This window comes from Capsicum annuum, chromosome 1 (genome assembly GCF_002878395.1).
Source record: "Capsicum annuum cultivar UCD-10X-F1 chromosome 1, UCD10Xv1.1, whole genome shotgun sequence".
In the NCBI taxonomy this organism is placed as follows: domain Eukaryota; kingdom Viridiplantae; phylum Streptophyta; class Magnoliopsida; order Solanales; family Solanaceae; genus Capsicum; species Capsicum annuum.
This window is the reverse complement of record NC_061111.1, coordinates 61839591-61863990: the sequence shown is the minus strand read 5'-3', so window position 1 is coordinate 61863990 and position 24400 is coordinate 61839591. Positions and strand designations below refer to the sequence as shown.

Below are 24400 nucleotides of genomic sequence, written 5' to 3'. Positions count from 1 at the left end.
AAATCCATTATTCAAAAAAAACTTGGATAATCTCTCATACCAGGGCCTTGGGACTTACTTTTAACCCTAGAGTGGATTTTCAAATTTAAACACATGTAGAGGATAATCAACATTTTCAAAACTAGGAGGTTTCTTTACGTATATTTATTACATTAGTATCCCGTTAAGAAAGGTACAATTTGCATCCATCTGGTACAACTTAAACTCTACATATGAAGAAAAGGCAATGAGTAACAGATCGCTTTTATCCTAGCAATTGGTGTAAAAGCCTCATCATATTGTATCCCTTCCTCTTGATTGTAACCCTATACCACAAGTCTTGTCTTATTTTGGATAGTATTTCAATGTTCATTAGCCTTGACACCGTAAACTTCTCTGGTCCTAATAACAGTTTTGTCAATAGCTTGGGGACTAGGTGCCACATCTTAATCCTTTTGAATGGTTAAAGTTCTTCTTGAATTTAAATTTATCTAGTTGACATCCTTCAGTGTTTCTTTTATAGTTTTAGGTTTTATTAGATAATAAAAGGCTAAGAAGGCACACAGGTTTTTGGTTTGATTCCTTGTATATATCCCCGAATCTAAGGGATAAAGAAGATTATTATAACAACTCGGTAGCACACCCTGGTTGCCACAAGGTGCTTGGAACCACAAGTTATCCCAAACTAACCCATGAACTGGCATACTGCTAAGCAACTAAATTATAATATATTAAATAGTTGTTCTACTATCAAGAAATATAATCATGGCTTAATCTGAATAAATACAATGCTGATACAATTTATAATCACATAAAAACTAAGGAGAGAATCGAAATTACATGACTGACTCTGACTGACATCTGTAAAGCCTCTACTATACTGACTTTTAGGTACCTTGGACATGCCTCCAACAACCACTAATCAATACATATGGATAAACTGAAACACAACACAGTACATGAATTAAATCTGACTGGAGTTCCCAAAATAGAAGAACTCATCACCTGCTGGCTGGAAGCTGCAACTGTCTGATTATGATGCATAGGCTATAACTGGTACCTACATAATGAGACAATGTAGCATATAGATACATATGTGGGTCAATACTTCTGGAATATACTAAGTAAGTAGGGATGAATGCATTAAGTAAAACTGGTTTCATACATAATCCTAAAACATACATGACTAGGTGTTAGTAGACTCACCGAGAGACTGAAATAAACTGAAGATGAAGTATCTCAAAACATGAGTAACAAACATAATCTGATAAGCTGGTGAATCACTACACTTAGTTTCTTAAAACCTTGCTTTTGCAGAATATATTGAACTAAAGTTGGGATACGGTAACACATGAATACATGAACATTTGAAACCAAAAATATATACTAAATTGATCTGATTAACTGAATAACTGAAAGCTAGGTGACAGAATAAGTGAAATCTAAGAAAAAGGAATAACTAGGTTATGCATACTGAGTAGCTGATATGTGAATACAGACTACTGAACAACACGAGATAGCAGAGCACAAATTCATGAAAAATGTATAATCTAAGAATGCAAGACCAATTATAAACATATATCTAAAATAATCTGGAAATTGAAAGACTGAAATCTGAAATTTGAATAACTGAAGAGCTGTATACTTTAGTCAAACAAACCTGAACTAAAACTACATTGAATACTGTTCTGAGACTGTGGGAGGTATCATCTAACCGACATGCCCCAATCTGAGCTAATCGGGGTCCAACCTATAACATGGGTTCGAAGAAGATGAGCAAGTAGAGAAAGCAATAAGGATGCTTGGCCTTAAGATAGAGAGGATGAGGTTCCAAGTTTTATTGTAAGGCACTAATGATTAGTAAGGAAATAGATAATCCTAGTCAAAGGGAGAATCTATTTCACACTAAATGTCTTTTTAAGAAAAATGTGTGCTCTCTGATTAATGATAGTGGAAGTTGTGCTAACATGGCTAATGCTACCATGGTTGAATCCATAAAGTTTCCCACAACCAAATATGACATACTAAAAAAGTTTTAATGGTTATATGATTATGAAGAGTTGAAGGTGACGAGGCAAGTGGTGATTTGGTTCAAAGTTGGGAATTATCATGCTGAGGTGCATTATGAGTTGATACCATGAAATCTTGTCATATCATTCTTGGGAGGCCATGGTAAAATAATTCTTCAACCAAAAATGATGGGAGGACCAATCGGTATTCTTTTGAGTTGAATGGTCGTAAATTCACTCTCCATCCACTTTTACCCACTCAAGTGAATGAAGCTCACCAAAATTTAAGAGAATTGAAAGTAAAGGGTAATAAACAAGATGAGGTGAATGCTCAAAACAAGTAGAATAATAAAGAAGAGGAGGATAGGATGTTGAAAGGAAAAAATCCCTCAGTGATGTTGACTAGGAACAAGGACCTTTTCAAAAAATATGATAAGCTGGCACCCATGCTCCTCCTAGCCTATGTTTTTTATACTAACCATTCTACTTCTCGTACCCCCCATGCTATTTCTCTTATTTTGCAGGAATTTGATGATTTATTAATCAAGGAGCTACCATAAGGAGTTCCTCCACTTTGGGGAAATAAAAATCAAATTAATTTTGTATCGGGTTCTTAATTGCCCAGAAAACATGCCTATCAAAGTAATCCAATAGACACAAAAGAACTCCAAAGACAAGTCAAGGAACTCCTCAACAAAAGATACATCAAAGAGAGCATAAGTCCATGTGCGATCCTGGTGTTGCTAGTGCCAAAAGAAAAAGATGGGGCACAACGTATGTGTGTTGATTACAAGCCATCAATAAAATAATGGTAAAGTATCCCCACCAAATTCCCCGTTTGGACGATATTCTTGATGAGTAGGATGGTTCTTGTATGTTTTCTATGATAAATATTAGGAGTTGGTACCTCCAAATCCAGATGAAATAGGGTTATAAGTAGAAGACTATATTCAAGACCAAGTTTGGTATATATGAATGGTTGGTCATTGCTTTGGCCTCACCAACTCTCCTAGTACTTTTATGCGGTTGATGAACTATGTGATTAAATCATTCATTAGGAAATTCTTTGTGGTATATTTTAAAGATGTCCTTGTTTAAAGAAAATCCATAGAAGAGCATGTTTTAATTTGAAAAGTGTGTTTGAAGTAATTAGAATAGAAAAATTCTATGCTAATCTTGAAAAGTGCTCGTTTGCTGTGAATGTAGCAGTATTCTTGGGATATGTTGTAAGCGAAGAAGAGTCCAGGTAGAAAAATCTAATATCGACACATCAAGACTTGGAAAAATTCAAAATCTATTAGTGAAGTACGAGGCTTCCATGGGTTGCCAAGTTTTTATAGGAGGTTTGTCAAAGGATTTTGTACTATCGCCTCTCCCTTAATCGAGGTGATCCAAAAAGACAAACCTTTTAAATGGGGTGATAAGCAAGTCAATGCATTTGAAACTTTGAAGGCCATGCTTAGCTCTGCCCGTGCATGACACTTAAAACTTTCATCATTTTATTTTTGACCTTCCCATCTTCAGAATATCATTTTTTTCACATGAATTATATTTAGGGATGTTAAAAGGGTGTTCGGAGAATGTTTTGGACTTTTCAAAAAGGGTTTGGGGACATTCAGGGACCTCGAGGCATTATAGGTCAGTGAGATTAATATGCCACAGAGGTTAACCTCCACATCTTTTCCATTTCATGGAGGCTACCTTCCATGATATTGGCGTGACACGAAGGATAGTGTCTGTGATATTGGCGAGCTATGCCAAGACATAATTTTTGTGAAGTTTTGTTTTTTCTTACTTGGGGTGAGGGGCTGTTGAGTCTTTTCACTCTTTTATGACTCTTAAACATAAAATAAGCATATTATAGTCAGTTTTCAAAGATCAAATTACTCTCTTACACTCTCAGACTCAAAACCCAAGAAAACTCAAGGGTTTAATAGAGAATTTATCATTCGAGCTTCAAACTTCAAACTGACTTTGAATTCTTGTGTGTTTAAGGCATGTTTCTCTTTCCTAAACTTTAATTTTACATTGTGACATTTATTTGATGGATTTTCAAGTAAGCTGAATTGTGAGTTTTGAAATTGGGTTGAAGGGTTCTAGTTGTCAATGATTTAATTACTTATCCGATGACTTGAATTGATTATCCATGCTTTAAATTGATGTTTTGGGGAGTAAATTGGTTCTATAATTAAATGGTTCAAATAGAGAACATGATTATCCCCAAATTGGATGAGTTTTGGTTTGGAATTGCATGAACCTCAACCCAATTTATGAAGTTGATTTAAATTATGAAAAATTACAAGATTTAACTTATTTTTAATACAATGCATTTCTTTAATCAATAAATGGTTATTTAAATTTGTTTAGAAAGGCCTTGGTGGCCATGGATTGGATTTTAATGAAACTTGGGGAGTCAATGTAGTTGTGTGAATTGGTTTGGTCTGTTTGATTTAGCTTGCAAGTGAATTGGTATGATGGTACCAACTGGTTAATTCCTTAATGAATGAATCCATAGTAATGGTTTGAATTATGTTTGTAAATATTTTAATTTGATATTAAAGGGAGTTGTGTAGCTTTCTGTGGAAGGTGGAGGTCCGGGGGGTGAGAGGAACGATACTGGAAACCACGTTTGCCGGTGTGGGGGTCTTAATGACCGTGTGTATTATATATATATATATATTATAATGGTTGGAGACTCATTGACTTTGTCCCTTCCTCAAATTTCTTCGGTTCATGCGGCTAACAGACACTGGGGACCTTTTGATAGGGGGAGCTGGACACATATTGCCTGTGGGTGTTTTTAAGATGATTAGAGCTACACAGTCCAGGTTAATGATTTTAAAATCTCATTCTTAAACCTTGTTCCCTATACCGATATCCTATATATATACATGTATGCATATAAATATGTGCATTGTTGTTTTGACTGAATTTTGGACGTGGCATTATGTTGTCATATCCTCTAAGTTACATGATAGCGCTCACCCCGTTAGCTGTACGAGGACACAACATTGTTTCATAATGTAGGGTCTAAAGACATTTCTTTTACCCTTGTGCAATGTTAAGTGGAATAACACGTTCATTGAGTTGCTGTGATATGGTGAGCCTCCATCCTTCAAAAGGCTTATCATTTCCATATTCTTTTGTCATGATTCAGTACTTTTGGATTCCTTTTTTCATGGTTGGGGGTATGTCCCGACCTATTTCGTATAAGGCTATCATGGATAAATATGCGTTGGGTGGTTATTATTTTGATACTTAGTTTCATTGAGTCACTTATCCATCTTCTTATATCTGTTTAATTGGCTTCCATATTATTATTATAATTATTATTATGCTCTTGCGGTTGGGTTAAGGGGTCGCCTCCGGTCCTTGATGGACTTAAGATACCCATCATGGCCAAGCCCCAATTTGGGTCATGACAAGCTTAGTATTAGAGCACTATTTAGAGTCATTAAGTGGACACAAAGTCGTGTTGATTAGAGTCCTTTTTATGGGTCTATAGTGCACCACACTTATAAGGTCGAGGCTATAAGACATTTAGGAATGTTTTCTTTTCTTGTGTTCTCTTTTGGGCTATAGTGTCTAGTGTTATGAAACTTCCTTAACTCCTGGTTTCCTTGTATTTTAGAGTATGCCTCCTTGAAGATCTAATGTTTGTAGAAACTCTACTGGGAACTCTTTCATACCTGAGGACAATAAGGATAGGACTCACCTTGTGTATGAAATACAGACCTAGTCTAGGGTCCCTACTCCTCTTTGTGCTGCTCCACGTCGAGTTCCACCTGTCCGTACTAGTCCTCCTCGGGCTTCTCATGGTGGTAATATTTATGATCAGCCGCCTGAAGGGGACTTCTCTAATGTGGAGTCCCAATGGTCTATTCATTTTCTTACTCAGTTAGTGACATCTCAGTCTCATCTATCAAATCATGTTGGTATTGTTTCTCTTTAATCTGAGGTCACTCGGGTTTTCTAGTTCATGAGGTAGAATTCCCCAACTTTTATAGGCTCTACGATTGTAGAGGATCCTTAGGGATTTGTGGATATCATGGAGAAGATTATTGGAGTGATGCATAAAACTGATTCTAAAGGTGCAGATTTTGCTGCTTCTCAGCTAAAAGATGTAGCTTTTCAGTGGAATGAGTAGTGTGAGAAGTTGAGGGTTGATGATGCGGAGCCAGTATTGGGATGAGTTTTCTGGTGCCTTTCTTGATTATTTCTTTCCTAAATAGAGGATTTTTTAAATTTGAAGTAGGGTAAGATGAGTGTGAAGTAATATGAATTTTACAGCTGTCTCATTATGCTCCAGAGTTGGGGTCTAACAAGAGTTCCAAGATGTGAAAGGTTGCTTCTGGGTTGTCCCGAGACTTGGTATTGGATATTTACGCTACATTGTTGAACCATGATATGAATATCACTAGAGTTATGGTTTATATGTAGTAGGTTGAGGATAAGAAGAAAAAACAGGCAGATATTGGAGAGGAGTAAGAAGTTCAGGTAATCAGAGCAAGGTGGGGGTCAGCAGAATAGCGGGAGAGATGGCAAATAGTGGATCAAGAAGAAGAACTATGGCAATTCTTATTCATCTGCCAGTGCTCCTTATCCTAAAACTTTGAGCGATCATCTTTCTCAGGCTAGCGGTGGTTCTAAGGAACAGGGTGCCTAGTCTCAGGCTAGTGGAGCTCAGTCAGCCCCACCTTTTCCTCTATGTCATTTTTAGGGAAAGATTCATCATGGTTATTATGATGAGGGGAGGAGTTGGTGTTATAATTGTGGTCTGTTAGGTTACATATAAAGGGATTGTCCTTCAGCCAAGGTTGCTACTAGACCTAATAAAGTTTCAGCTGTCATATTTTCAACTCCTGCACGAAAGGGCTCTACTTCTGGTACCAACACTACCTGAAATCACCTCCATGCACTTGATACTCACTAGGAATCTAAGGTTTGTCAAGATATTGTTACTGGTATGTTGCAACTCTTTTCTCGTGATGTGTATTATTTGCTTAACTCGGGGTCTACCCTTTCTTATGTGACCCCATATGTGGTTGTGTATTTTGGTTTGGTCCAAAGAGTATTTCTGACCATATTTTTGTGTCTACCTTTGTGGGTGATTCTATTGTGGCTAGAAATATCTATAGGGTTATGTGGGGTCTATCTTTCATAGGGAGACATTGGTGGATTTGATAGAGTTAGATATATAGATTCTGACATGATCTTGGGGATGGACTGGCTTTATTCGTGCTATGTTTCTTTCGATTATAGCACCCAAAAGGTCAGTTTTCATTTTCCTAATAATCTGGTAATTGAATGGGAGAGAAGTTCTTTAGTGACTAAAGAGAGGTTCATCTCTTATCTTAGATCTTAGAAATTAATTTCAAAAGGGTGTCTGTATCATCTAGTTTTGGTTAAGGATTCTGACTCTAAAAGTCCTTCCTTGCAATTTATCCCTGTGGTTAATAAGTTTCTTGAAGTGTTTCCCGATAATTTATTGAAATTCCTCCCGATAGAGAAATAGATTTTGGGATTGATCTTCTACAAGGAACCCATCCAATTTCCATCCCTCCCTGTAGAATAGCTCTGACTGAGTTGAAGGAGCAAAAGATCTTCTTGATAAAAGTTTAATTTGTCCTAGTCTTTCCCCATAGGGTTCTCCTATGTTTTTCATGCGTAAGAATAATGGGTCTCTTCAGATATGTATAGATTACCGTCAATTTAATAAGGTAATTATGAAGAATAAGTACCCTGTTCCTAGGATTAATGATCTTTTTGATCAACTTCAGGGTAATATATACTTCTTTAAGATTGATTTTTGATCGGGTTATCATAGTTTAAAATTAGGGAAGTTGATATTCTCAAGACTATTTTCAAACCCAATATGGTCACTATGAGTCTTTGGTTATGTCATTTGGGTTGACTAATGCTCTAGCTGTATTCATGGATCTCATAAATTGGGTTTTCAAGCAGATTTTAGACTTGTTTATGATAGTTTTCATTGATGACATCTTGATGTATTCTAAGATTGAGGAGGATCATGCCAATTACCTCTGAATTATTTTGCAGACCCTTATGGACCAGAAGTTGTATGCAAATTTTCTAAGTGTGAGTTTTGGTTGAATGCTATGACTTTTGTTGGTCATGTTGTTTCTAGTGAAGGGAGCAAAGTGGATCCACAGAAGGTTGAGGCAGTTAAGAAATGGCCGAGACCCACGACTCTGACCGATATTAGGAGCTCATTGGGCTTGACTGGGTATTATACGTGATTTATGGAAATTTTCTCATCTATTTCTTATTTATTGATGAAGTTGACTCAAGAAAGGTTAAATTTTTGTGGTTTGATGCTTATGAGGGTAGCTTTGAGAAGTTGAAGGATAGGTTGATTCTATGCTAGTTTTGACTTGCCCGGGGGTACTGATGGTTTTGTTGTGTTTTGTGATATATCCTGTATGGGACTGGGCTATGTGTTGATGTAGCATGGTAAGGTTAAGACCTATGCTTCTAGGCATCTTAAGGTTCTTTAAAGGAACTATCCAACTCATGATGTAGAGTTGGCGGTTGTGGTTTTCTATTAAATATTTGATGCCATTATCTGTATGGGGTGCATGTGGATATCTATTCCGACCATTAGATTCTACAGTACGCATTTACTTAGAAAGAGTTAAATCTTAGGCAAAGGAAGTGGCTTGAATTACTTAAGGATTATAGCATGAGCCTTCACTACCATCAAGGTAAAGCTAATGTTGCTGATACTCTTAGCAGGTTATCTGCGGGGAGATTCTTCCATGTTGATAAGGGGAAAAGAGGATTAGTGAAGGACATTCACAGATTTTCTAACTTGGGATTTTGTCTTTTGGACTCTGAAGATGGAAGAGTTATTGTTCAAGAAGTTGTCAAATTATCTCTTGGTGTTGAGGTGAAGGATAAGTAGGTTTTGGATCCCATACTTATGCAGATTAAAGATAATGTAGGTTAAAAAAAAGGTTATGACATTTGACATTGGGGGATATGGTATGTTTAGGTACCTAGGTAGACTTTGTATTCTAGATGTTGATAGGCTGCAGGAAGGATTCTGACTGAGGCTCATGAGTCTCGATATATTATTCGTCCATGTTCCACTAAGATGTACCATGACTAGTAGGAGATATATTGGTGGAACAATATGAAGAGGGATGTATCAAATTTTTTGGCCAAGTGTATGGATTGTCAGCAAATTAAGGTTGAACATTTGAGGCCTGAAGGGATTTCATAAAGACATAGAGTTGCGCTTGTAGAAGTGGGAAATGATCAATATGGATTTCATTATGGGTCTTCTGCGATTTCAGAGTTAGTACGAATTTATTTGGGTCATTATGGATAGAATAACTAAGTCTGTTTACTTCTTGTCTTTGAGGACTATCTACTCAGGAAAGGATTATGCCAGGTTGTTCATTCACGATATTGTGAAGTTTCATGGTATGCCAGTGTCCATTATTTTAGATCAAGGTATGCAGTTTTATTATCACTTTTGGCATTCATTTTAGAAATTTTTAGGTACATAGGTGTACCTTAGCATCGCTTTGCACCCTTAAGCAGATGGTCGAGTGGAGCGTACTATTCAGACGTTGAAGGATATGATACGGGCCTATGTGATTCATTTTAAGGGAAGTTGGGTTGACCATTTACCTCTTATTGAGTTTGCGTATAATAATAGCTATCATTCAAGCATTCAGGTGGCTTTTTTCAAGGCTCTTTATGGTAGAAGGTGTAGGTATCCTATTGTGTGATTTGAGGTTGGTGAGACTAGGTTGTTTGGTCCTAACTTGGTTCACCAAGCCATGGAGAAGGTTAAGGTGATTAGAGAAAGACTTAATACTTCTCAAAGTTGCAAAAAGTCTTATGCGGATATGAGGCAAAGAGAATTGAGTTCGAAGTAAATGATTGGGTTTTCTTGAAGGTGTTACCTATGAAAGGAGTCATGAGTTTCGGGAAGAAGGGAAAACTCAATCCCCATAATATTGATCCATATCAAATTTTGAGGAGAATTGTGAATATTGCTTATTAGTTGGACTTTCCTGTGAGTTTGGGTTCTATTCATCTCGTTTTCCATGTGTCCATGCAGAAAAAGTATGTGGGTAATCCTTCCTTGATAATTCCTATTGAGGATGTTGGTGTTACGAATTCCTTGTCTTATGAGAAAGTCCTGATTGAGATATTGGATAGGTAGGTTCATAGATTGAGGACTAAGGATGTAGCTTCAATGAAGGTCTGTTGGATGAACCAAAAGGTAGAAGAGGTTATATAGGAAGCTAAAGAAGATACAAAGACTAAATATCCATTTTTTCCCAGGGTTGGATGAAACTAATTAAGGTATGAGTTTCGTACTCATCTTATCATTTTTTGAGTTTGTCATTTGATTGTAGTGAATTCTTTGTATTCTTATCCTAAAAGAGTCAAAACTCAGGGAAGAGTGATCCTAAGGAGGGGATAAGGTAAGACCTTTAAAATTTTGATCACTTTATTTTTTACCTTCCCGTATTCAAAATATCAATTTTTCACTTGAACTATATTTTTGGATGTTAAAAGGTGTTCGGGGAAAGTTTTAGAATTATTGGAAAGGGTTTAGGGACATTTTTGGACCTCGAGGCAATAGGGGTTTATATATCAACGTGCCACGAAGGTTAACCTCCGCATTTTAGCCGTGTCTTGGAGGCTACCCTCCACGATATTAGCGTGGCACAGAGGATAGTCTTTGCGATATTGGCGTGCCACACCAAGGCATAATTTTCATGCAGTTTTGTTTTTTCTCACTTTGGGTGAGGAGCTTTTGGGTCTTTTCACTCTTGTGTGACCCTTAAACGTATAATATGTTTATTTTCTTCAATTTTCAATGATCAATTTACTCTCTTCCACTCTCAAACTCAAAACCCAAGAAAACTCAAGGGTTCATAGAGAATTCATAATTCGAGCTTCAAACTTCAAATTGACTTTGAATTCTTGTGTGTTTAAGACATGTTTCTCTTTCCTGAACTTTAATTTTATATTATGCCATTTATTTGATTGATTTCCATGTGATTTAAATTGTGGGTTTTGAAGTTGGGTTGAGGGGTTTTAATACTTGTCCCATGACTTGAATTGATTATCCATGCTTTAAATTGGTGTTTTTAGGACTGAATTGATACTTTAATTAAATAGTTGGAGTGGGAAACACGTGTTTCCCCAAATTGGATAAATTTTGTCTTGGAATTGCATGAACCTCAACCCACTTTATGAATTTGATTTAAATTATAGAAAATTGCATAGTTTGACTTATTTTTTTTAACTCAATTCATTTCACTAATGGATAAATGGTTATTTAAATTGGTTTTGAAAGGCCTTGGTAGCAATGAATTGAATTTTAATGGAACTTTGGGAGTCAATGTGGTGGTGTGAATTGATTTGGCAAGTGTGATTTTTTCAAGCATATTGGTATGATGATACCAAGTGGTTAATGCCTTAATGAATGACTCCTGGGTAATGATTGGAATTATGTGTGTGAATGATTTTAATTTTGGCTTAAAAGGGTTCTGTAGCTCACCGTGGAAGGTGGAGGTCCCGAGGAGACTGATACTGGAAACCACATTTTCCAGCGTGGGGTTCTTAATGACCTTGTGCATAGTTCAAACATTATATATATATGTATATATGTATATATATACACGGATTGGGGCGCTTTTGGTAGGGGGAGTGAACCCATATAACCTGTGGGTGTTTTTAGGATGGTTTGAGCTACACAGTCTAGGTTAATGATTTTTAAATCTTATGCTTAAAACTTGTTCCCTATCCCGACATCTTATATACATATGTATATAAATTAGTGCATTATAGTTTTAACTGAATTTTGGACATGACAATATGTTATCATATCCCCTGAGTTACATGCTAGCGCTCACCCTACTAACCGTCCAAAGACGCTACATTGTTTGATAATGTAGGGTCCAAAGACACTTCTTTTATTCCTGTGCAGTGTTAAATGTATTAGCACATTCGGTGAGTAGCTATGAAGTGGTGAGCCTCCATCCTTCGAAAGTCCTTCTTATTTTCATATTTTTTTATTTTGACTCAGTAATTTTGAATTCTTTTGGTCATGGTCGGGGACATGTACTGACCTGTTGGTTATTTGGTTTTACAGGTTATTATGGACAAATTGAGTTGGATGGTTATTTTTCATATACCTGGTTTCATTGAGTCACTTATCCATCTTCTTATATTTGTTTACTTGGCTTCCACATTGTTATTATGATTTTTATTATGCTCTTGAGGTTAGGTTATGAGGGTGGTCTCCGTCCTTGGTGGACTTGAGATACTCATCACGGCCAGGCCCAGTTCGGGTTGTGATAGCCCCCTTATTTCAATTACCCAGTTTTGATAAGATGTTTGAAATTGAATGTGATTTAAGTAAGGTAAGCATAGGCGTCGTGTTAATGCAAACTCAGAAACCTGTTGCCTATTCTGGTGAAAATCTCAAGGGTGCGACACTAAATTATTCCACTTATGATCTAGAGTTATACGTCTTGATTAGAGCATTGGGTAATGGGCAACATTATTTGTGGACTAAGAATTTCTTGATCCAAATTGACCATGAATAATTGAAGCACCTCTGAGTCTAAGATAAGTTAAATAAAAGTTGTTCCTAGTGGATTGCATTCTTAGAGACTTTCCCTTATGTAATTCAAAACAGAAAGGAAAAGAAAAATGTGCTAGCCGATGCATTATCTAGGAAACATGTGCTAATCTCTTTATTGTTCGCTAACTTGATAGGATTTGAGAGTCCAAAGGCAATGTATCCCAAGGACCCCCAAATTTTCTCAAATCTACCAAGATTTTGAGGCATGGGGTAGGGAAAGGAGGGTGAGGGATAATGCTTTTATGCCTTACTCCAAGATTGATGGTTTCTTGTTCAAAGGAAGAAAGTTGTGTATGCCCTCTAGGTATCACTTTTGAATTGACAAGACCCTTGGAATCCTAGAGGAACAGTTCTATTAGCCAAAAATGCATCAAGATATTGCTAGAATTTATGGCCAATGTATGGATTGTAGAAGTGCAATATCCAGCCTTTCTCCTCAAGGATTGTATACCCCACTACCCACTCCCTAACATCTATGGCTTGACATATCTATGGATTTTGCTTTGGGTTTACGCTGAGGACAAGTAGGGGTAGAGATAGTATTTTTGTTGTTGTTGATCTATTTTATAAAATTGCCCATCTCATTTTGTGTCATAAAAGTGATGATGCTTTTATTTTGGCTTCTTTTTTAATGGATCATGTTTTCAAAATACATGGAATACCTCAAACCATTTTTATTGATAGGGACTCCAAGTTCCTTAGTCATTTTTGGAAGTCATTGTGGACAGGCTTTACACCAAATTGCTTTTCTCAATTTTTTGTCACCCATAAATCGATGGTCAAATGGAGGTGGTAAATGGGACCTAGGGTTCTATATTATTCACCTTAGTTAAGGTATAAATGGCCTCTTGGGAGGACCTCTTACCTTTATTCGAATTCGCATATAATCGTGTTATCCATTCAACTATTGGTATGTCTCCCTTTGAATGTGTTTATGGTTTCAACTCCCTTACAACTATAAATCTGACTCCTTTGTATAGTGATGTTATGATAAGATTAGATGGTAAAAAGAGGGGAAAATCCATGAAGAAGATGCATGATAAGGTCAGGATTCACCTTGATAAGATAAAACAAGAGGTGGACAAAAGAGTAAACAAGGGAAGAAAATGAATAGTGTTTGAATTAGGTGATTAGGTTTGGGTGCACCTTCAAAAAGATAGGTCTCAACCCAAATAAAATCCAAATTGATGACTTGAGGTGATGATCCATTTCAAGTGCTTGAATGGGTAAATGTCAATGCTTACAAGATTGACCTTTCTTCGAAATATCAAGTGCATAATACCATATATATGTGTGATCTTTCACTCTTTGACATGATAGAAGATGACCACCCCTTGAATTTGAGGTCAAATTCTTCTCAAGATGGAGAGGATGAGCAATCCGAATTATCTCTAAGCCTTTTACTTGAAGCCAAGTGTGGGAGCTTCAAAGGATCCAAGGATTGTTCATGAAGTAAAATGTACTTGAAGATATCTTTTTACCATCAAGAGGGTTTCATTTGATAATGATTTCACTCCATTAGATCAAGGATAATTAAAGAAGTCGAGGGAATACAAAATGGGGCTAGAAAGACCCTTTGGAAGGGACATGCACCCAAGGTTCTTTGAATCTGCCTTGGACCTACTCTAGAATTTCAAGAGCAGGTCAAAACAGTCCCTAGTATACCTGGGATGTTCCCCAACTTCCCCATATCTTCTCAAGCGGATTGTCTAGGCCTTTTCTTGCAATTGGGTCACTTTTAGTCTCCTAAATGTGTAATAATTATCCTTTAACTATAAGTACTTAGGATACTATGTTATTTTCTTAGTTTGGATTTATTATTGATGAATGATTATCCATTGAGTGAGAGAGTTAGTAAACTTTTGTTGAATCTTGATTTAGAAACATTGGTTTAGAGGGAGATCATCTCCCTTTTGTTCACCTTAAGAATTAAGTGTTTGATTAAGATTAAAGTTAAGGATATCAGAGTTTAATATACTCTTTTGTTCTTAATTACTTCTATTTCTTGTGTCTAATTTCTATCTTTATCAATTATCGCTTTACTTTTCGTATCAATCTTTTGGTTCTGTAGTTTGATTCCTATCACTAATATTGGAAGAGTCTCCCAAAGCTTCAAGAGCCTGCTTATCCACTTAATCAGTTCTGTTGAATCTTTCAGGACCAGTCCTTTTTCTTCTCTCTATCTCTACCATCCTTGACATAATCTTTGTCCTCAACTTTATGCTAAGGACACTCCTTGATAAAATGTCCAAGCTTACCACATTTATGACACAAGTCAATTCCACTAGAGTATTTGCTGAGTTTCCTTTTCTTTGAAAACCAAAATTCCTTCTTAGTATATTTAGTAATCTTCTTGTGATGTAAGCAATGTGTTCATCTTCCTCGGTTGACTCTCCATTTACTGACTTTAGTACCAAATTCTTTTCCTTTTTCAATTAATTTCCTCTCTTTTCTTGTTGTTTCTTGAACTTATGAGTCTTTAAGTTTTCAATCATCTTATCTATTGTGTGGGTTTTTAGATCTCTAGCTTCAGTAATGCCATCAATCTTACTTTTCCAAGATTTAGGCAAGACATTAAGAATCTTTAAAACTTGTTTTCTTGGCCTGATTACTTCACCAATATAGTGTAAGTCATCTGTGATAAAAGTAACTATGGTATGCATCTCTTGAATTGATTCACCGTCCTTCATGATATAGGATTCATGTTGAGTGATCAGTATATAACTATTGATTCTTTAACTTGACTTGTACCTTCATGAGATGTTAGGATACCTATTATAATCTATGTGATTAAAGAAATTAAAGACTTTGTTTTAAGGTTTACGCAACTTTAAAGTTTTAGGTAAGGATTCTAATTATCCTAAAAGAAAGGGATTAGGCACCCGAAAAGATTCACAAACTACGGTTAACCGGCCAAACTTAGATTAGACAATGAAATCAAATATTAAATTAAGATATAGGATATAAGTAAAAAAATATTTTATTAAAGTTAAACATGGGAATCATTTATAAAAAAAGATTTGAAAACTTTAGAAAGATTCATCCGCTGTTCGAAAATTATCAAAAATACCTCCTAAAATAATGCAACCTTATTGTTGACTAGAGATAGTTACTTAAAATCATTTCTCTTAAATGTCAACAAAAATGAAAAAACGAGAAAAATAAAAAAAAAGAGAAAGAAGTAAACAGAGACGGATGAAGGAAAGATTTATACAAGTTTCAAGAAAGGAAGAAGTATAAGATAATGAACTCTACATGAGTTCCATCTCTAACACTTTGATGCTAATATGGACACTCATTTATTTCAACGTGTATTAGGCTAGCCGACTATGAAGGAAACCAAGACAAATAAATTAGGCTAGCCGACTACCAAATAGTGAATCGCAGCAAAATAATCTTTCACTCGATAACTAATTAACTCAAGTAACCGAGCCCGGGATCATGCATATCCTTTAATTAACACTAAAATAAGCACATGAACACCTACTTTTAAAAAAAACTAAGAATATTTTAAAAAATGCGAGATAAAAAAAGAACATATAAAGTATCTAAACATAAAGGAAAGGTAAAAATAATGAACATCGTTAGTCATTCATTTTTCCATTCATAATGATCGTAACACCACCCTTCTGCCACACACTTATTAAGGACTAATCACAACTAACACGAAACAACGCTTCACCATTTATAAGTATTTTGAAAGATATGTCTAACTGAAAACTTAAACCAAACCCATAAAATTCAGGCCAAACAATGCAATACAACAACTCTATTAACAACTTAAATAATAAAATTTTGATGAAATAAAATGGAGAAGCGAACAGATGTTACTGACCTTTTCTATGGCAGCGAACTAGGACGATAGGTCAAAGAGCGATTCCTCCACTATCTTTGACTACGAACTCGGTGATGAAACAAAAACAACGAGAGTGGTGGAAGTAAATCAAAACAAAGGAAAATAGAGAAAGTAGTGAGTAAAAGAGTGTGATGAAACTCAAAAATTCCCTAATTTCTCTACTACTTTTCCCTTGGTCCTAAAAAGGAGAACCAAACCTCTTTTTATAGGCAAAATTCAGTTGCCCAACCTCTCTTTGAAGCTTTTAAAAATTCAAAATTAGTGACTTTTAGAGAATTGAGAAAAGAAATTACCTTTCCAGAAAATATTTGAAAGACTTAGACTTGATGGAGATTTGATTTTGATAATTTCGGTTCTTCAAGAGGAACAATTATTTGTCTACAAAATCAAAGGAAAAATACTCCCCAAAACCTTTGAAACTCTATGTTCCTCTCTTTTTTGAAAATAGTTGAGGTGATGTTGATAGAGACAGGCTGAAATTATGGGTGTGGAGAGAGGATCGACGAGGGGAGAGGGGGAAAAACCATCAGATTTTCTATTATCCGGTGGTCTGAGATCGATGCGCTGGTGTTGGTTTGATGGTGTTGTTGATATTCTTGGTATTATTGTTGCTTCTATAACGATTACTGATGTTGCTGTTGTTTTACGGATATAAGAGGTGGTGGACCGGAATGGGTTGGAGTGCTGGGCTTGATGGTGCGGTTTTTGGGCTGTTATTGTGTTGTTAGATCAGGCCAAGATTCAAAGGAAAGGCTAGGTTTGGTTGAACTAGGTTTTGGGTGGGGGTTTAATTGTCATTGGCCAGGTTTTTTTGTAATTGGGCTAGAAATTATTGTTGGGTTGTTATTTCAGCTGATAACCAAGAGAGTAAATGACTCAGATTGTGGACAAGTGAAATAATTTCATAAGAAATTTAATTTCCTCCCTTATTTTTACTTAGTTAATTTAATAATTCTTCTTTCGACCTAATTAAATTTCATGATGTACGTATTATATATGTATACGTACAAATTTAACTGTATTTAGAAAATATTATAACGATACGATAAAATCCATTTAGAAATTAAAATTAAAAGTTAACATACTAATATTTAAATATATATATATATATATATATATATATATATATATATATATATAAATAAATTTAAACAAATTTAACCGTATTTAGAAAATATTATAACGATACAATAAAATCCATTTAGAAATTAAAAGTAAAAGTTAACACACTAATATTTAAATATATATATATACACACACACACACACATATATATACACATATATACATACATACAAATATATATATATATATATTATATATATATATATATATATATATATATATATATATATGAGATAAAAAAAAAGAAAGTAAAAGAAAATTATTTCTTTACGCCAAATTTATTGAAATTAATATAAAGAATAAAAAGCATCATTTTGATAAAGTATTCAGGACTAAGAAGCATACAAAAATTAATTATATGAAAAGAAGAGCCAAAATAGGGGTTCAACAACTTGTCCCTCTTAGACCAAAGATAATGAAAGAGTCTTTGGACAAAAACATTGACGTCAGCCAATTTTGTCTTGACTGGTAAATTAGATCGACTACGGGAAGGCTACACCCAAAGGGAGGAACATCGAAGATAGAATTGGCACAATTGTGATTGTTAATTCGATCAAACTCTGGTTCTTGAGTCGCCTATATATCTCGAGTTTCACGAGAATTAGGTCGATGTAGTTCAAAAGTTATGTAGTGTAAAAATTTTGTGAAAAGGTTTAGGTTTAGATTTATGATGGCACTGAAATATAAGAACAGATTTGTGAAAAAGTTTAGAGTTAGATGAGAATTTTTTTGAAAATTAAGTCGAGTCAATCTTTGAATCATCGATGCCGCTAGGGATGCTTGACATTCCGATAGCTTTGCCCTAGTTTGTTACTTAGAGATAGTTCCACGTTTCTGCTAAGGTTCCTACATAACTTAAACTAGATAAAGCAATTAGTACATAAATAGTAAATGCATTTGGTGAATTAATGAATATAACGGCTTGGGCATTACTTTATGCAAATGTAGTCTTGCAAATTGGAAACAAAGCTTATGCAAAATGAAGTTTTAGGCCGATAATTCATATGAATGATGCGTTTTGGTGATGAAAATAAGGCCTTAAACTACGTAAATTATGAACATCGAGCGTTTTTAGCCAAATGATGGATGGATGGAGGCTTTTCTCTAACTAACGATCTATGAAAAACAATATTTCCAAGCAATGAATTTCTATAAAGCATTTGTTTGGTGCATCCATAAGTTTTGTGCAGGTATCAGAAAGCAAATTGTGCAGTGGGCTTGAAAGCAATTGTGCGGTGATATATAAGAAATTAAAAGTCATGCATAGTGCAAAATAACTTAATGCAATTATGCAGTGCCTCAGAAGAAAAAGAAAGTCATGTATAGTACAAAATAACATAAGACGATTGTGCGGTGCCTTAGAAAGATATGAAAGCCATGCATAGTACAAAATAATTTAAAGCGATTGTGCAGTTCATTTGTACCCATGCAAAAGTCATTAAAGCCATGTGCAATGCATTCTAAAATATGTAAAAGCATTTTTGCAGTGCATATGCAGTGCATTTTAGAACATATATGCAAAGTTATTGAAAGTCATGTATTGAGTATTTCAAATTAATTTAAACCGATTGTGCAATGCTTCTGTGCTTATGCAGAGCCATTATAGCCACGGGTGATGCATTTTAACATATTTTAAACCAATTATGTAGTGCCAAATAATTGAAAGTCATGTATTGTGCATTTTAAGCATTTGAAAATACTTGTACAGTATATTAAAGTGCATCTATGTAGACTAGCCAGAAGTCATGTGCAGTGAGTTTGAAATCTTCATAATATCTTCAAAATCATTTAATCAATATTACTACAAAAGCATGATTTCTCCTAAATGTTTTAGAGGAAATTCAAACTGTTCGAGATGTAATCCTCGCAAGACCGCAGATGTTATCAACTTTTGTCTTTTGCTATTCTTCTAAACCTGCACTCAAAAATAATTTGTAAGTTTGGGGGTGGTTGATTTGTGTTGACTCTGAAGGTCTGGACCTTGATACTTTGCGCTTTCAGCTTTGTTTGGACTTGTAACCCCAACTATTCCAATCTTGGCCAGTAGATAATAAGAAAATATTTGATTGAAAATTATTTAAAATTGAAGATAAATAAGAATAATAAATAACTTTGATAATTAAAATATGCAAATACGCATAGTGGAAAAAGGAAATTCTGCCAAACTTTGGATTGTGACAAATTCTGAAACAAAGCGAATGTCCTTCATCCAAAGCGATTATCCCTTTTTTTCAACTACTTGATGAACCCACATTCTTCAATATCTCTTGACGACTTCTCGACCATTTCTCAAAATGATGCCCTTAAAAACTATCCCAGATTTGACTTGAGAGATGATGGCATTCCAAGATTATGAGATCGAGCCTTGTATTGGTTGCCTACGTATCCCGTCAAGGTAATTATACCGAGAGTAGTTCATGAAATATACTTAAGAAAGTTAAAAACTAAGGGGCTGAACCCTCGATGGGTTGCCTACATATCCCAAGGGAATCAGGCCGAACATAGTTCATTACATATGAAATAAGAAAGGAGGAATTTGAATTTTTCTTCTAATGTGACTGAAGCTGATGTGGCCACCTACGTATCCTCCAAGAAAATTAGGTCAATTGTAGTTCACATTACAAGTAAAGAGGGATTTTTGGAAAATTTCTTCTTAAAAGACCAAACCTGATATGGGTTTCCTACGTATTCCCCTAAGAGAATTAGGTCATTCATAGTTTCATTACATAGACAAAAGAACATTACATAAGAAATAAAAGGCTTCTAAGCATAGTATCTCTTAACATCATCTGCATTGGTGGATTTTGGCCACCCTTCACCATCCATTTCTTCTAGGATCAGTGCTCTGCCTGTCAGTAGTCGATGAACAATGTAAGGACCTTTCTATTTAGGTGCAAACTTTCTCTTAGCTTTATTCTGGTGCAGAAATATGAGCTTCAATACCAATTGTCCCGGATTGAATTATCTCGGTCTTACCTTCTTGTTAAAAGCTTTGGCTATTATATTATGATTAATCTTCCCATGACAGACTGTGTTCATCCTCTTTTCATCAATTCAAAGAAATTGCTCATACCAGTTTTGAATCCATTTAGCATCACTCAACTCAGTTTCCTGAAAGATTCTCAAAGATGGTATCTCTACTTTTATGGATAACATTGCTTTTGTTCCATAAACCAAAAATTAAGGTATTGCTCTATTAGAAGTCCTAATAGTGGTGCGATAGCCAAGGAGGGTGAACAGCAAATTCTCATTCCAATACTTAAAGTTATCAATTGTCTTTCGCCATATCTGCTTGATGTTCTTGCTGACGGCCTCAACTGCTTTATTCATTTAAGGACGGTAAGGGGTGGAATTATGATGAGTGATCTTAAACTTATACATATCTCACGCATTAATCCACTATTGAGATTAGATCCATTATCTATTATAATTGACTATAAAACTCTAAATCGATAAATAATGTTATTACGAACAAAATTTGTCACCAAATTCTTTGTTACAAACTTGTATGAAGAGGCTTCTACCTATTTGGTGAAATAATCAACAACTACAAAGATAAATCTATGTCCATTTGATGCGGTTGGCTAGATAGGACCAATGATATCCATGCCCCATGCTGCGAATGGCCAAGGAGAATCCATCATATTGAGTTCATTTGGTGGAACATGAATCAAATCACCATGAATCTGGCATTGATGAAATTTTTGCACAAAGTGAATAAAATTTGTCTTCATTGTCATCACAAAATATCCAACTCGAGGAATCTTCTTTGCCAAAACAAAACAATTCATATGCAGCGCACACATGGCCCCATGTATTTCTTTGACTAACTTGATTTCCTCTTGAGCATCGATGCACCTTAATAATCCTAAATTTGGAATCCTCCTATAAAGGATTTCTCCATTTAGGAAAAAGTTATTTGCCAATCTTCGAAGTGTTCTCTTCTGAATACTGGTTATGCCTTCTGGATAGTATCCCTCCTTGAGATACCTCATGAGGTCATAGTACCAGGCTTTGCCATCTGGTTCTACATCTACATGAAGATAGTATATTGGTTGGTCTTGTACATTCACCTTGGTAGGATCTATGAAATTCTTGTCTAGATATTGAATCATAGAGTACAAGATCGCCAATGCATCTGCTAACTCATTTTGGCTTCTCGGGATATATTTAAATTTAACCTTGATGAACTTCTTGTGCAACTCTTTCATGCACTCCAGATATGGAAGCAGCTTCACATTCTTGACACTCTATTTGACTTGTACTTGATGAACCACTAAATTTGAATCCCCTATAATAAAAAGTTTTTGTATGTTCATATCAGCAGCCATTCTAAGACCAAGAATGCAAGCCTCATATTCTGCCATATTGTTGGTGCATGGAAACTTGAGCTTTCCAGAGATCGGATAATGCTGGCTTGACTCTGAAATTAGTACTGTCCCAATACCGACTCCTTTGAAATTCGCATCCCCATCAAAGAAGATTCTCCAACCTGGATATTCTTCTGAAATATATTCTCCAATAAATAAAACTTCTTCATTTGGGAAATAAGTTTTAAAAGGCTTGTACTCTTCATCTACAGGGTTTTCTACGAGATGGTTGGATAAAGCTTTTCCTTTCACCGCCTTTTGAGTAACATAAACAATGTCGAATTCACTTAGAAAAATTTTCCACTTTGCTAGCTTCCCAATAGGCATGAGCTTTTGAAAGATGTGCTTGAGCGGATCCATTCTAGAAATCAAAAGGGTGGTATAAGCACACATATAATGCATTAAATTTTGTGCAATCCAAGTCAAGGAACAAAATGTATGATCCAATAATGTATACCGGGCTTCATAAGGCGTGAAATTTTTGCTCAAGTAATATATAGCTTTCTCCTTCTTTCTAGTTTCATCATGTTGTCCTAATACACACCCAAATGCATTGTCTGACACAGACAAATATAGAAACAATGGCCTTTCAGGCTTTTGGGGAACTAAAATGGGTGGATTATACAAATACTCCTTGATTTCATCAAAATCTTATTGACAATCTTCTGTCCACTTAGTAGAAACATTCTTTTTCAATAGCTTGAATATCATTTCACAAATCACCGTGGATTGTGCAATAAATCGACTGATGTAATTGAGTCAACCTAGGAAACTCATCACGTCCTTCCGACGTCTTGGAGAAGGCAACTCTTGGATAGCCTTTATTTTTGAAGGATCCAATTCTATGCCTTTCCTACTTACGTCGAAACCCAATAGCTTCCCAGAGGGGACACAAAATACATACTTTGCGGGATTCAATATTAGATCATACCTCCTCATCCTGTAGAAAAACTTTTTCATATCTATCAGGTGATCCGAGCCCTTTTGCGACTTGATAATGACATCATCTACATAGACTTCAATCTCCTTATGGATCATATCATGAAAAATTATGGTCCTGAGTATCATGTAAGTCACCCCTATGTTCTTAAGTCCAAATGGCATCACCCGATAACTATATACTCCCCAAGGTGTGATGAATGCAGTTTTCTTGGCATCTTCTTTATTCATCAGAATTTGATGGTACCCAGCGAAGAAATAAACAAATAACTGCAACTCGTGCTTCACAAAATTATCAATGAGTATGTGAATATTTAGGAGAGGGAAATCATCTTTTGGGTTGGCCTTGTTGAGATCCCGATAATCCACACATACTCTGATTTTTCATCTTTCTTTAGCATAGGTACTATGTTGGCTAACCAAGTGGGATACTTTATGACTCGGATGACGTTGGCATCGAATTGCTTGGATACTTCCTCTTTGACTTTCAAACTCAAATCAGACTTTATCTTTCTCAGCTTCTGCTTTATAGGAGGACAAGATGGATCAGTTGGCAACTTATGTGAAATAATGTTTGTGCTTAGACCCGACATATCATCATAGGACTATGCAAGAACATCTATATATTGCATCAAGAGATCAATCAATTCTTTTATTTGGGATGGAGTCAGATGAGCGCTAGTTCTTGTTTCTCTTATGAGTTTTGAATTCCCCAAGTTTATCGTCTCAGTTTCACCCAAATTCAATTTTGCCTTATTTTTCAAATGTTCAAATTCCTTAGTCAACTCTTCAAACAATAGATCTTCTTCATATTCTGCAAAGTCTTGTTCGTTATTTGAAATAGTTTTGCTTGTTTCATTACATTTCATATTCATATTATTGCCAGATTTGTTAGTTTGCTTGCTGAAAAGGAAAAAAAACTTAAATTAATGAAGAAAATTTGAAATAAAAGCAGAAAAACATTCAAAAAGTAGAAGCAAAACACAAATTCATATATATGATTTATGCCTCAATTTTGAATCGTGTTGTTTAGTTAATGCTTATACAATCATCTACCAAGATTTTTGGAGAACCGAGGATGAGGTACAAGTCCAATTGTTTAAAGCAACTACAGGCTCAACATCCTAGTTATTCAGGGTCTCAATGCAATCCTCAAGAATCACATTGCACTCAGCTTCTTCTTTAGTAATGAACAAGTTTTTGACTCCTTCCACGAGGTCTTCTTTGGCATCTTCTTCTGGTACTTGGACAGCTTTGGAAAATGACAGATACCTTTCTTTTTTAGATTAGCCAATGAGACTTCTTCAAGAGTGGGCTCATATCCAAGACCAAAAGTGCTCTTCTGCCTGGATAATTGAATTGACTCTAATATTCCATCCAAGTTCACACGAAGACCACGACCAGGCACAAAGCCATTCTTCAACATTTCCAAGGCCACCATCATAAGTACCCATGGAAACTTTAACCTTTCTACCTAAGCAGT

The 24400-nt window shown here is 35.4% G+C and overlaps 1 protein-coding gene across 1 annotated transcript; it reads right to left on the bottom strand.

Moving 5' to 3' along the window:
• Window positions 1-21192: 21192 nt before the first annotated feature.
• LOC124897716 lies at window positions 21193-21819 on the bottom strand. The gene has a single exon (XM_047410971.1). It carries the CDS (start codon window positions 21817-21819, stop codon window positions 21193-21195), a length of 627 nt encoding a protein of 208 aa, XP_047266927.1.
• Between the last annotated feature and the right edge of the window lie 2581 nt (window positions 21820-24400).

Coding starts and splice junctions, on each gene's coding strand:
- LOC124897716 (XM_047410971.1), bottom strand. CDS start 21,819: ATGAAAGAGTTGCACAAGAAGTTCATCAAGGTTAAATTTAAATATATC.